The sequence below is a fragment of the Felis catus genome, chromosome C1 (genome assembly GCF_018350175.1).
Source record: "Felis catus isolate Fca126 chromosome C1, F.catus_Fca126_mat1.0, whole genome shotgun sequence".
NCBI classification, from domain to species: Eukaryota; Metazoa; Chordata; class Mammalia; order Carnivora; family Felidae; genus Felis; species Felis catus.
Window position 1 is genome coordinate 148,805,065 of NC_058375.1, and position 12,968 is coordinate 148,818,032.

A 12,968-nucleotide genomic window follows, 5' to 3' on the forward strand; every position below is an offset into this window, starting at 1 on the left:
CTATTTAACTATTCCCTATATTTTTACCACGACATTCAAGTACCTCGAGCTACCCTTTCTTTCATGTTCCCATTTATGCATCCCCCACTGCAGTCAAAATCCATGACCTGTCACTCCACAAATATGTTCTGAGCTTCCTGATCCTTGTGCTCCATTCATGCTGTTCACTTTTCCTGGTATGGCATTCCCTATTCCGGGACTGTCAAAAGCTTCCTCATCTCAAGTTCCAACTCAACTTCTACATGAAATCTTCCCTGATCGCTCCCATATCACCACCAGAAGTCATATATTCTTTTACTAAATTCATGTATGACTGTATACTTCCCTGTAGTCAGTTACTAGATTCTGCAGAGATGTATACATCTCTTGTCTCCCTATTATATGACAAGCTTTCTGAGGGCAGAAACCACCTTTTATCCCATTTTGTGATGTCCACTGACTAATGTGGAATGGGTACATAGTAAATAAAAAACAAAATGAACACTATCCTTTTTATTAAATCTCTTTAGAGATAATTACCTTGTCTTATATATTGGGATGAATTCTTCCTCATTATATTTAAATATTTTTAACGTTTTATTTATTTTTGAGACAGAGAGAAACAGAGCATGAACGGGGGAGGGGCAGAGAGAGAGGGAGACACAGAATCAGAAGCAGGCTCCAGGCTCTGAGCCGTCAGCCCAGAGCCCGACGTGGGGCTCGAACTCACGGACCACGAGATCGTGACCTGAGCTGAAGTCGGACGCTTAACCGACTGAGCCACCCAGGCGCCCCTTCCTCATTATATTTAGAAAGGACATTTATATTTAGAAAGGGTGAAATTATGAATAGTACACATAAGTGCACTAGGTACAACTCGTGTCAAATGTCCTCATTCTTTTTTTAATTTTTTTTAATGTTTATTTATTTCTGAGACAGAGAGAGACAGAGCAAGGGTGGGGGAGGACCAGAGAGAGATGGGGACACAGAATCCAAAGCAGGCTCCAGGCTCTGAGCTGTCAGCACAGAGCCCGACACAGGCCTCAAACTCACAGACTGTGAGATCATGACCTGAGCCGAGGCCAGACGTTCAACCGACTGAGCCACCCAGGTGCTCCTCAAATGGCCTCATTCTTATAGTTTGAAAGGAACCCTATATCCCACTTAAAAAAAAAAAATTCCAGGGCGCCTGGGTGGCTCAGTCGGTTAAGTGTCTGACTTGGGCTCAGGTCATGATCTCACGATTGAGGAGTTCCAGCCCTTGGGCTCCTGCTGGCAGTGGGAGTCTGTTTGGGATTCTCTCTGTCCACCACTCCCCCACTTGCGCTTTCTCTCTTTCTCTCTCTCTCTCTCTCTCTCTCTCTCCCCCAAATAAATAAGTAAACTTAAGAAAAAATTTCCACTTAGCTACTGAAAACACAGCCAAACACATCTAAGCAGCCAATAATGTGAAAGGGTCAGTGCACTAAAACCTGAGTGTGTCTCCAGGAAAATGTTTCAGGTCCATGTTCTGACTTTATACATAAGTTAGAAAAGCATGATGATATGCTTTGCCAACCAATAGCCAATCAGAACTGGAAAATTAGATAGAGGGAGGGAAGCTGGAGGAAAATAGGGCTATTAGAACCAAATTTATCTATTTATTTTGTTTTTGTTTTCGTGATTTTAGAGCCAATCAAATTTAAACCAGCAAGTAGTAACAACTGACCATGAGAGAAAACAGACTATAGAAAGCAGATATTGTCATTTAAAAAGCAAAGCACACTAGGATCATTTAATGTAGGGGTAAAACCTCTTCACATTTCCTGAGGGAATCATTACCTAACAATTGGTCTTCATACTGAAGATACTATGTCACCAATATAATTTAAATCAAACTCATTATTCTCAATTTAAGAAGGTAGTGTAATGCATAAGTGACCTAACAAACATGTTAAAAAATTATGCCACTAAAAGGAATAATTATAATTTCTCCAGAAAATTAATTTGTGTAGAAGAGTTCATTTGTTGAAGATTCCAGATAAATGAGTCAGTTTTATATTGTATTACAGTACCAGGAAGAAGATTCATATAGTTGGCTAGGACAATGGTTACAGTAAATGATACATTTTTGCTTCCCAAAGTAGTTATGGTAGTTATGTTTGTGGCAAGAAAAGGATATTTTATTGGCTCTGGAAAATGGTATTTTTTGGAGATCCCTGAAAGTTTCTGAATGCCAGCATTAAAGTAATTTTGAAGAAATATTTTAATTATCGGATAGGATAGTATTATGGCATAAGCTTCTCATTCCGGATAAAACATGAAATATCAAATCGAATTACATGGAAACTACATTTTCCAAACCTTTTCAGGTGTATGTCTCACACTTATTCATCATCAATCCATTTATATCCTCAGAGACCTCACCTTATTATCAATTGAGAGGACCTTTATACTCTTTACAAAACCAAAAAAGTCTTACACAGAGATAAAGCTTTTCTTTTGCCTTTCCACTGGAAACCAGTTCTGATCGTTGTTTGTGACATGGTAATGCCCAGTAGATAAATACATATATTAAAAGCTTACATAATATGTAGGTTATGCGTGTCTGAGTACCATAATATAACATACATTCAGATATAGCTACATTCTCCAATTTTACATTATATAGAGTGAAAGTCTGACACAGAACATGGCTTGTATAGAGGTTCTTCCTGGTCCTATATGAAACACTACAGTAGGAGTTTAATAGAGCATTATATTATCACGGGTAAAACTGTGAAAGTCTGCTTGCAGTAAAGAACTGCATACCAGAAATGAGATTTCTGATTGTCATTAAGGACGCAGTGAGGTTTAATAAAAAGAGCATAGGATCTGGAGTTAGACTGACAGAGTGACTTGGTTTGAACCCACATGTAGCCACTTACTCTAAGACTACTGGCAGGTTACTTACTCTGAGCCTGTTTTCTTACCTGTGCGATGGGAGAAATTAATTCAGGATTGTATGGAGACTTAAATGAGATAAAATGAAAACATTCAACACAGGAACTGGCATATATCAGGCATACAATCAATGTTAGTTACCTTCCATTATCCTAAAAACAGATTTTATTTCAAGCCAATTTTACCTTTACTTGCAAACTTGCTGATGCAACTCTCCTTTCTAGATCTTCTACCTGTTGAAGAATACTCAAATCCATTTCCATTGCTTGTTCTTCTACTGACCAGTTCTCCACAATATCTCGAGTTACCTGGTTTTCTTCATTTTCATTTAATTCAATAATAGCAACTACATTTGAAAAGAAATTAATTTTAAAATCTACTTTACTCCTCAGTGATTTCTCTCGGAAAGTAAACAAAATTCCATGGGAACTCATGCATGTAATCAAACACACACAAATGCACCTGTGCATACGCAGGCAGCTTATTTTTAAAAGCAGGAATATTCTTTTTTAAGAAACAATACAATATGTCTGCAGGTTGTAAAAAATTGTAAGTAATACCACTTCAAGGAATGTAAATAGTTACTGTTTGTTGAGTAAAACAGGAAAAAAAGATGCCTTTTAGTAATAAATTAAGACATACTAAAATATATCCTAAGGTAAAAGAATTAGTAAAATCTTCATAAGTAAGCAAAAGAGCAGAAATTTCTTTTAGATACATACCATCCTTATTCTTGATGCAAGCTTGGGTAATATAATCCAAGTGTTTCTGAATTTGTTTCTGTAATGCCTTTTCTCTTATTCCTCTGAGATGCAGCACTTTGAGCAAAGCTTTTAGGTCCTCTGGGTCAATAATTCTCCACCAACCAAACTGCATTTCTAAGTCAAGATGAATATGTAGAACTTTTAAAAATATCTTGAATACAAATTAATGACACAATGCAAATCAAAAGATTTATAACTCCATATATAACCATCAAAGATTCAGTTATAATACAGGATTCTATTAACAGTGAAATAATGTAAGTGACTAAACACCATCTCAATGTACCCACCTTCTGGAATAGGTTTTGGACTAGGAAAATCTACTGGTTTTGCTACTTCAACAGCTGCAGGTTGAGTTGAAGAGACTTTTTCATTCTGCGGGACTGGAGATTCACTTTTACTTGAAGCAACATTGGGAGTCAAGAACGAATTACCATTTCCTTCAGATAATCCCAACCCCGATCCCAGACTAGGTAAAGGTGACGTAAATGGAATATTGGAGGTAAGCACGCCAGTGGGCCATCCACAAAACTGGAGTCCCATCATAGATACTCCACTTTTCATCTACAAAAAACAAAACATTTCATAAGTAGAATAATCTAAAAAGTTAGGAAAAATGTTTAGCATCTTAAATTATTTTTTAAATTCTGAAAACAAAGTTATTAAATACGCCTCTGCATTAGACTAGAAGTGCATAGGTTTGTAATGAAGCTTGGTAATAGCAATTCTGACTTTTCCCAGTTTTCAAACGGTGGCAGTGACCATACAAATATTCAATGGATTCCCCATCTTCATGGGGTCAAAGATTAAAGAAAGCAACACAAAAATGACCAGTACAAACCTGAAGAGGTGATACAGCAAATGGATTTAGGCCAACAGGATTCTGAGCAGAAGATGACCCCAAGAGGGGAGCCGGAGCAGGGGAGGGGGACTGGGATGGTGGCTGAGACTGAGGAGTCACCACAGAAGCAGCTGATGCATCAGTATGGGTGAGTGAACTGTCATCACAAGGGGTTCTTGGCAAAAGGCTGAACCACTGTCTATTCTTTTCAGTCAGTGTTTTTAACAGCTGGTCATTCGGTAGAGGGCTGTAGAACTTCCCTGGACCACTTGAACCAGGACTGAATGGATTATTAGAGTCTGTCTTCTCCACGTTGCTTTGTGTTGCTGTTGATTGAATGCTGGCCAATGAATGTTTTCCACTGTTTTGATAAGACAATGTACACCCGTTTGCACTGCTATTTGGTTTGGGGGTTATTATGTCTGACTCAGGAGACATTTTAGCTACTTCTAAAAGCTTGCTTAATTTTGAAAACGAGCCAGGTTTCTGAAGAAACAAGTTTGTGTTATCTTTTTCTTTAGGATCTTCCTTTTGCTCACAAAGATCTGGATTTGAGCAATTTAAAGTATCTTCAGAAGTCTCAAATATTTCTTCTTTGATCTGGATACTTTCTGCCTTTTTTAGTTTTTCTCTTTCTTTTGCAATTTCTTCTAGTCCTATAAAATTGAAAAGTATGAAGGTCAGTTATTCTATCAAACCAGTATTTTAATTGAATTTTATTACTATTTATCAAGTTATATGGATAAATATCTAAACAAACTTCTAGATTACTAATATTCTCCATTTTTTCCCTTTCTTTATAGGCTAGATTTGTTTGCTCATTGGAAAATTAATGTAATTTTGTAACTAATCATTACAAAAAATTAAAATATTAACATATTAAAAGCCCTAATACATGACAAAAATTACTATTAACATTTTTTTGTAAATCCTTCTAGGAGTTCTATATGCAAACACATATACACCTAAGCCTATAAAGTGAAAAGAAAAAAAGGAAATCCTATTATAATATTCTAACCTACATGTTTTACTGAATAATACTCCGTAAACATCCTGATATATCAATAAATATATAACTGCACCATAAATTTTAATGGCTATCTTCAATGGAATGCAATTAATTTAAATAATCAATCTTCTACTGATAGCTATTATTAGGGTCTAATTATTCTATTATAAACAATGCTGTAAATGGTGAATGATCTAGTATCTGTATCATTGTACTTTAAAATTTTTTTTTCTGATTTACTTCCTTAGCATAAATTTCTAGAAAAAACCTTACTGAATGTTGAGATAGGTACTTTTCAGAATTTTTGAAGTATAATTGTCTTACTCCCCTCTAGAAAGTCTAAATTGATACACATTAACACCAGAAGTACACAAAAGCATGTATTTCCCTTAGTCCTCAAATAAACTGAATACTATTCATATTTTTTGTCTTTTCCAATATCTGGGGGGTGAAAGTCCAAATTGTACTTTTTTAATGATCACTACGTAAGATTATCTTTTCATAGGTTTATTGGTATTTCTCCTTTGTGGACTTCTGGTTCATATGTTCGACCAATGTTTTAAAAAAATAATTCATAAACACCCTTTTAAAAATATAAATACAGGGGCACCTGGGTGGCTTAGTTGGTTAAGTGTCCGACTTTGGCTCTGGTCATATCTTGCAGTTCATGAGTTTGAGCCCCACATTAGGCTCTGCGCTGACAGCTCAGATCCTGGAGCCTGCTTCAGATACTGTGTCTCCCTCTCTCTCTGCCTCTCCCCAGTCACCATCTCCCACTCACACTCTGTCTCTCTCTCTCTCAAAAATAATTTTTAAAAACATTAAAAATATAAATATACTAGTTTATTTGAGAAGTAATATGTGCTCAAGGTAAAATATTTAGTAATGAGAGGTATAAGGTAAAACCGTTTCTGTCCTACTCCCTCAATCCCTATTTCTACTCTTCATAGGTAACCATGGTTAACCAATTATGCCTGTAGATCCTTCTGGAGATCTTACATGCATACATGTGACCATCATTTTACACTATTACATAAATGAGATACTACTCTTCACTTTTCTGCAACTTAGAATAAAACCCAAACTCCTACACAAGGCCTACAACAGTATATGATCTAGTTCCTGAAAAACTCCACAACCTCTGACCACTATTGTCCTTGTTCTTCCTTTCTCCCTTTTTTTGCTTCTCAAACATGCTAAGTTCTGACCTTTCTTGAGGCCTTTATACTTGCTATTTCCTCTGCGTAGAATACTGTTGTAACTTTATCCTCATATTTCAAACTAAGTGTCATTTTCTCAGTGAAGTTTTCTCTATCTAATTTTTAAAAAATGTTTATTGAGAGAGAGAGAGAGAGAGAGAGAGAGAGAGACAGAGCGGGAGTGGGGGAGGGGCAGAGAGAGAAGGGGAGACACAGAATCCGAAGCAGGCTCCAGGCTCTGAGCTGTCAGCAGAGCCTGACGCAGGGCTCGAACCCATGAACCGTGAGATCATGATCTGAGATGAAGTCTGGTGCTTAACCAACTGAGCCACCCTCTGATCACCTTATCTAAAGTAGGGGCCCCAACCCATTCACCTTAGAATATCATTCTGTATATTTACTTTGCAGAATTTACCATTAGACATAATAATGTGTTTATTTTCTATTCTACACCCCCTCACCCACAAACTAGAATTTAAATCAACAAGTTTGCTTAAAGGTAGAGCAATGTCTATCTTGCTTATTATTGGATCCCAAATGCCTAACATAATGGCTGCTATCAAATGGAAACTCAATAAATATTTTTTGAATGATGAAATAATGAATTTAATGTTTTCACTATATATATACCTTCAACAGCTTTCAATGGCAGAACACATAATTATACTTGATCAGCTGCATAACATTCTATTATCTAGGTATATCATGACTTATTTAACCAATTCTATTAATGTCTGAAATAGCTCTTCTATGCTTCTCTTGAAATTCATTTCTACCCCAAATTAAAAGTCTATAACTCAGACTTAGGCTTCTGGCCAATCAGGAGTCATAGGGACTAGATTTAGCTCCTTGCATGAAACAACCAAAAAACAGACAAAATATATGAAACAACAGTTTGTACGAAACTGGACATCAGGTGACAATGAGAGAAACCAAAAGCAGCAAGCCCTATGATTGCCCTAGTTTACTGCCTTGGGATAGTTTCCAGGCTACATCACAGAAAGAGAAATCCAGACACAGCTGGAAGACTCCTGAGATGAGGAGATGGAACTGAGAGTCCAGGGGAGACCCAAATGGCTAGAGTGCTCAGGAAGGAGAACTGGAGAGGAGAGAGCTGCCTGGAGAGAGAACTCCACAGATGAGTGGACAGACCCCTTGAGTGTTCAGCTAAATAATGATAAGTGGCTATGTGTCATGAATGCACCTGAGACCAAGGAAAGAACCACCTGAAAAGGATTAGAGGTTAAAGTGCTAGATACTCACACGTGCTGGGAATGGACCCATTCCTACCAGCTAGGCTTGGAAACCTCAAAACTCACAGGCATCAGGTAGAATACTCAAGGATCTTGCTTCAGTAGTTAGGGGATAATTAGCCCTAGAATAAACACTGTTCTAGTCCTGCCTAACAAATTTTAAAAGCAAGACCTGAAAGGATCAAACTTTTCCCAAGTACCTCAACAATATTTCAGTTAAACAAAGCTCAAAAATGTTTGTGGGAATTAAAAAATATCCAGTGCCAAATGAGATAAAATTCACAATGTCAGGCATCCAATCAAAATTAGAAGGCATGCAAAGAAACAGGAAAACACGATGCATAATTAGAAAAAAATCAATCATAAAAACTGACCTCAAACTAACAACACAATAGAATTAGCAGACAAGGACATTAAATTTGAAAAAATAATGGCTGACGCTCTGGAAAACAGTGTGGAGGTTACTCAAAAAATTAAAAATAGAACTACCCTATGACCCAGCAATAGCACTACTAGGTTTATCCAAAGGATACAGGAGTGCTGATTCATAGGGGCACATGTACCCCAATGTTTATAGCAGCGCTTTCAACAATAGCCAAATTATGGTAAGAGCTTAAATGTCCATCAACTGATGAATGGGTAAAGAAGAAGTGGTTTATATATACAATGGAATACTACTTGGCAATGAGAAAGAATGAAATCATGCCATTTGCAGCAACGTGGATGGAACTGGAAGGTATTATGCTGAATGAAATAAGTCAGTCAGAGAAAGACAGATATCATATGTTTTCACTCATACATGGATCTTGAGAAACTTAATAGAAGACCATGGGGGAAGGGAAGGGGAAAAAAATAGTTACAAACAGAAAGGGAGGGAGGCAAACCATAAGAGACTCTTAAATACAGAGAACAAACTGAGGGTTGATGGCGGGGGTGGGGGGAGGGGAAAATGGGTGATGGGTATTGAGGAGGGCACTTGTTGGGATGAGCATTGGGTGTTGTATGTAAGTGATGAATCACGAGAATCTACCCCAAAAACCAAGAGCACACTTTACACACTGTATGTTAGCCAATTTGACAATAAATTATATTAAAAAAAAAGAAACAATAATGGCTGAAAAAATTCCAAATTTGGTGAAAACTATAAAACACAGACCCACGAAACTCAGCAAACTCCCAGGAAAAGAAACATGAAGACAACTACACCAAGACATACAATCAAATTGTTTAACACCAACGGACACAGAAAATCTAAAAGGCAGGTAACAAAAAATCTTATGCCTCATATAATCTCTATGCACTTTGTACACATTTATTCTAAGAAAACCCTACTATATCACCCTAATTAGGCACATGTGGAAAGTGTCACTGTGCTTTATTCAAGTTATTGTTTAGTAAGTACTACTACTTGTTCTTGATTTATTCTGAGAACTAGTATCTTAAACGACTGCTGTCATATGTCCCAAAACAGATTAGGCAAACCAAAAAACCAACCAACCAACCAACCAATTTTTACTGGCTTGAGACTAGTAGATGATGTCCCATTTATATCTAATAAAGTAGATGGAGCTGATGATACATTTTAATAGCCCATTCATCGTTGTCTTCAACTTTGGTATTCAAATTACTTAATTATGAACAGTTAAACCTCTTATTAAAATGTAAAATTATTTTAATGTAAATTATTTAATTTACACAGGATGTTTAGCATAAAGAGATTTTTAAATTTTAAATAATTTTCTATCTCCTATCTCATACAACCCCCCTGGTTCCTTCCAGTTCTTACTTTTCTGACATGTGTCAATAAGTATTAATAAATATCTTCAAAACAGATTGAAGGCAAGAGATGAAACAGGGAATGCTGTTCACTTGATTCATTTCCCTGGTAGTAAACGCTAGTGCATCATAACCAAGAAAATACCATTTCGCATTAAAACAAATCCTAAACAAATAACATGCTTTCTACTGGAAAGAGACGATGTCTTCTTGAATTTTATCAGAATCACGCTGAACCTTCTCAGTTCACCTAACAGTTGCCATTGGACACTAGGTGTCCACCACTCTGAGTTCAAGTGAAAAATTTTCCTTTGCTCTCTTTAGTTAGGCTGAAGCAAACTATAATTTTCAAATAAATTTTACTACACTGTAAGTAAAACACAGATAGAGAACATAAGAAAAGTAAAAACACTGGCATTTAGAATACAGGTCCCTGTGCAGTGGCTTCCTCCCAGGGCTCAAAGGCACTTTTCTCCAGAAGTACTCTCACTGATTTTTAGTTGTCTTCATGTTGAGAGAGCTCCCATGACCCAGCATCCAGGAGATTTCTTGCTATTATTACTGTGGAGAAGACTAAAGGAAGCAGATTCTCATCATTTGTCTCTCTAGGATTGTTCCTTCCCAGTCTGATTCAGGAATTAAAAAAAAAGATGATTGATACCATAATACCCTTTCCCTTCATATGAGAGTCCCCCACATATCCATAACAGGAATTATGTTTTATTTACACTTCTAGATCAAATGCTGTAATCATATCCTAATACAAAATAGAAGAGTAACATTCACATCATAGTATATACATATAATTAACAACAAACTTGTTTCATTTTGTTGCAATACCAAATAAATTATCTATAATCTAACATACCCCTACACACACACACACACAAACACACACACACACACACGCACACACACACACATCTTTGGTTTTAGCTGGGTGGCCATGGGGGCTTTTTTCCTTCCCACTTTGCTGAGGGACAGCAGGACACTACAGCCTTGTAGCAGCTAATATCAACACTGTTCTCAGGGTCCTACATGTGTAGACTTTGCTTTTTGGTGTGTCTACCCCCAAGCACTGTTCCTAGACCCGAAGTTCCCTTGATACATTTACTGTTAGAGAAACAAAGTGCTTTCTACCCTTTCTCACACTAACCCATAAATACAGAGCAAGCCATAGGATACAGTATTTTATCTCTTGGAGTGCTTTTGTCACAAATCCAAGTCCTATGGAACCACTATGGGAGCTGGGAGATCTTTTGTACTGTTCCTTCTCTGCTTGTAAGTTGCCTTTACTAATAAACTTTGCTGCTATTAGCACTATGTGTGTCATTAGTGGTTTTGTAACTGTACATCTTGTACAACAGTTGGTGTCCAACCAAGTTTAATGTCATGGATATTTGGAAGGGAAGCATGCAGGGGTGGAAGAATTTCTCCTTGGGGTCAGTGGTAATTCACTTGGTGGATTTAGGAAGGTCTCAGTAGCTATGCCCAAGGATGAAAGAAGCACTACAGTGTATACTAAAGAGGGGGACTAGTGGTGATAAGGTGGTTTGAAATTCAGTTCTGTCCTTCCTTCCTTACCAGCTTAGAGATTTTCGTGAGCCCTAAGTGGGAGAGTGAACTAGAAAGAGTGATAGGAGCCCCTTTAGGAGAGAAAGTGGGGCAAACTCCCACTATTATGTTAACTCCCCTGTTATGATGTGAACTATCCCCTATGATATGAACCCAGTTATTGTGAGGCATGCTCCATAGGAACCTGAATGGGAATCCCAGCAGAAGGAAATCCATCAATAAACAAAGTAAGAGCTGGGTTCTCAAACTACCATAAACACTTGGAAGGATCCTTAGAGGCTTGGATTGCTTGTTTGCATGATGAAGGGACAATAGTGGTATTAAAACAAGTGAAGTAGGGGGAATGCCCTCGCTACAAAATAAGCAGTCTGGGTTAACTCGTAGTGCTGGGACAGGCATTGTCACCAATTTCAAACTGGATGCTTGGTAGCTTTGGTAAAATAGATCCCTGTTGGGGTGATTTTCCCGAGACTCTTTATGTGAACTGGACTTGATCCACAGCAGATGTAGACACTAGCTACGTTACCATAATTCTAAGAAAACCCAGGGCTTGGGAGGGGATGGGCCTGACAACATGCCCTTGGTATAAAGAATGTTAAATGACTAAATCAGAACAGGTCCATGTATGTGGATAATGGCTTTGATTTTACTCCTTCACCTGGGAGGCAATGTTAGAAATGAAATGTTCTTTTGGGTCATACAAGCCTCATTTCAGGGAAGGAAATGGAAAGTGAGAGCCTAAAATGTGGCACAGGTTTCTATACAAAATAAAAAGAAAAAAGGTACAAAGGAAGAAGATAGGCTAGACTTCTGGTATTGCTCATAGAGAGAAGCAATGATAAGACAGAGGTGATGTGTTGTATAATTTCAGAGTATGGAAGTGTTATCCACTTCAAAAATCTGAGAAGGTGGAAAAGAGACCCATGGGATGAGACACAGAAGATCCAATGGCCACTGGCTTGAGGAGTTGTTAGGAGAGGGGGAGTTGCCAGAAGATTAGGTGAAGAGAGTCCCTGCAGAGGACTATCCCTCAGACATTACAGTGGCTGAGCCTCACCACATTCACCATCTGGTAAGATCTCATAGTCTCTAGACTCTTCAGGAAAGGATTTGGAGAACAGAACCAAGGGAAATACCCTGTATCATCTCAACTCTTGAAATGGGATTATGGGTTGGAACATTCACAGTCATCAGCTCTACTTTATGAAATTGATTCAACTCCAGAAGCCAGGCTTTCTTTGTTCCCTGATCTGGGCTCTTTCAAACTTAAGAAGGACCAGGGCTGGGCTCTATCCCTGGGTCCCACTCTACAGGACTGCTAACCACACTTCTCAGTTCACTATGCTAGAAAGAAGAGCCTCAAATATTTATGGGCTTGCTAGAAATGAGGGCCCAAGTGTCTACTGTTCTAGAATGCAAAACAGCCTGGGCAAACAAGTTCCCGTATTGCGGCTGCGAGTTGGTGTTACCTATGACTCAAAGCCCAGAATCGCAATCAATGTAAAGGCTTTTGGACCTTTTTGTGTGAACTCCAATTGTTCCTTTATCAGACTGCATAACTGGCATGAAAATACTGTTGTATTTAAGTCCTGCACAAGCATGTCCACATATCAGTGGGACATATTTGTTGTGACTTCTACTGGCAGTTTT

The 12,968-nt window shown here is 37.8% G+C and overlaps 1 protein-coding gene across 26 annotated transcripts in view; it reads right to left on the bottom strand.

Moving 5' to 3' along the window:
* Positions 1-12,968, bottom strand: part of BAZ2B (bromodomain adjacent to zinc finger domain 2B) — a 500,560-nt gene that overhangs the window by 80,091 nt on the left and 407,501 nt on the right. For all 26 annotated transcript variants that reach the window (XM_023259353.2, XM_023259354.2, XM_023259351.2 and 23 more), the window contains 4 exons: positions 4,507-5,162; positions 3,956-4,229; positions 3,624-3,779; positions 3,087-3,247 (listed from right to left, as the gene is read on the bottom strand). In XM_023259353.2, the coding sequence (XP_023115121.1) occupies positions 3,087-3,247; positions 3,624-3,779; positions 3,956-4,229; positions 4,507-5,162 (1,247 nt within the window). The remainder of the gene's footprint in view (positions 1-3,086; positions 3,248-3,623; positions 3,780-3,955; positions 4,230-4,506; positions 5,163-12,968) is intronic.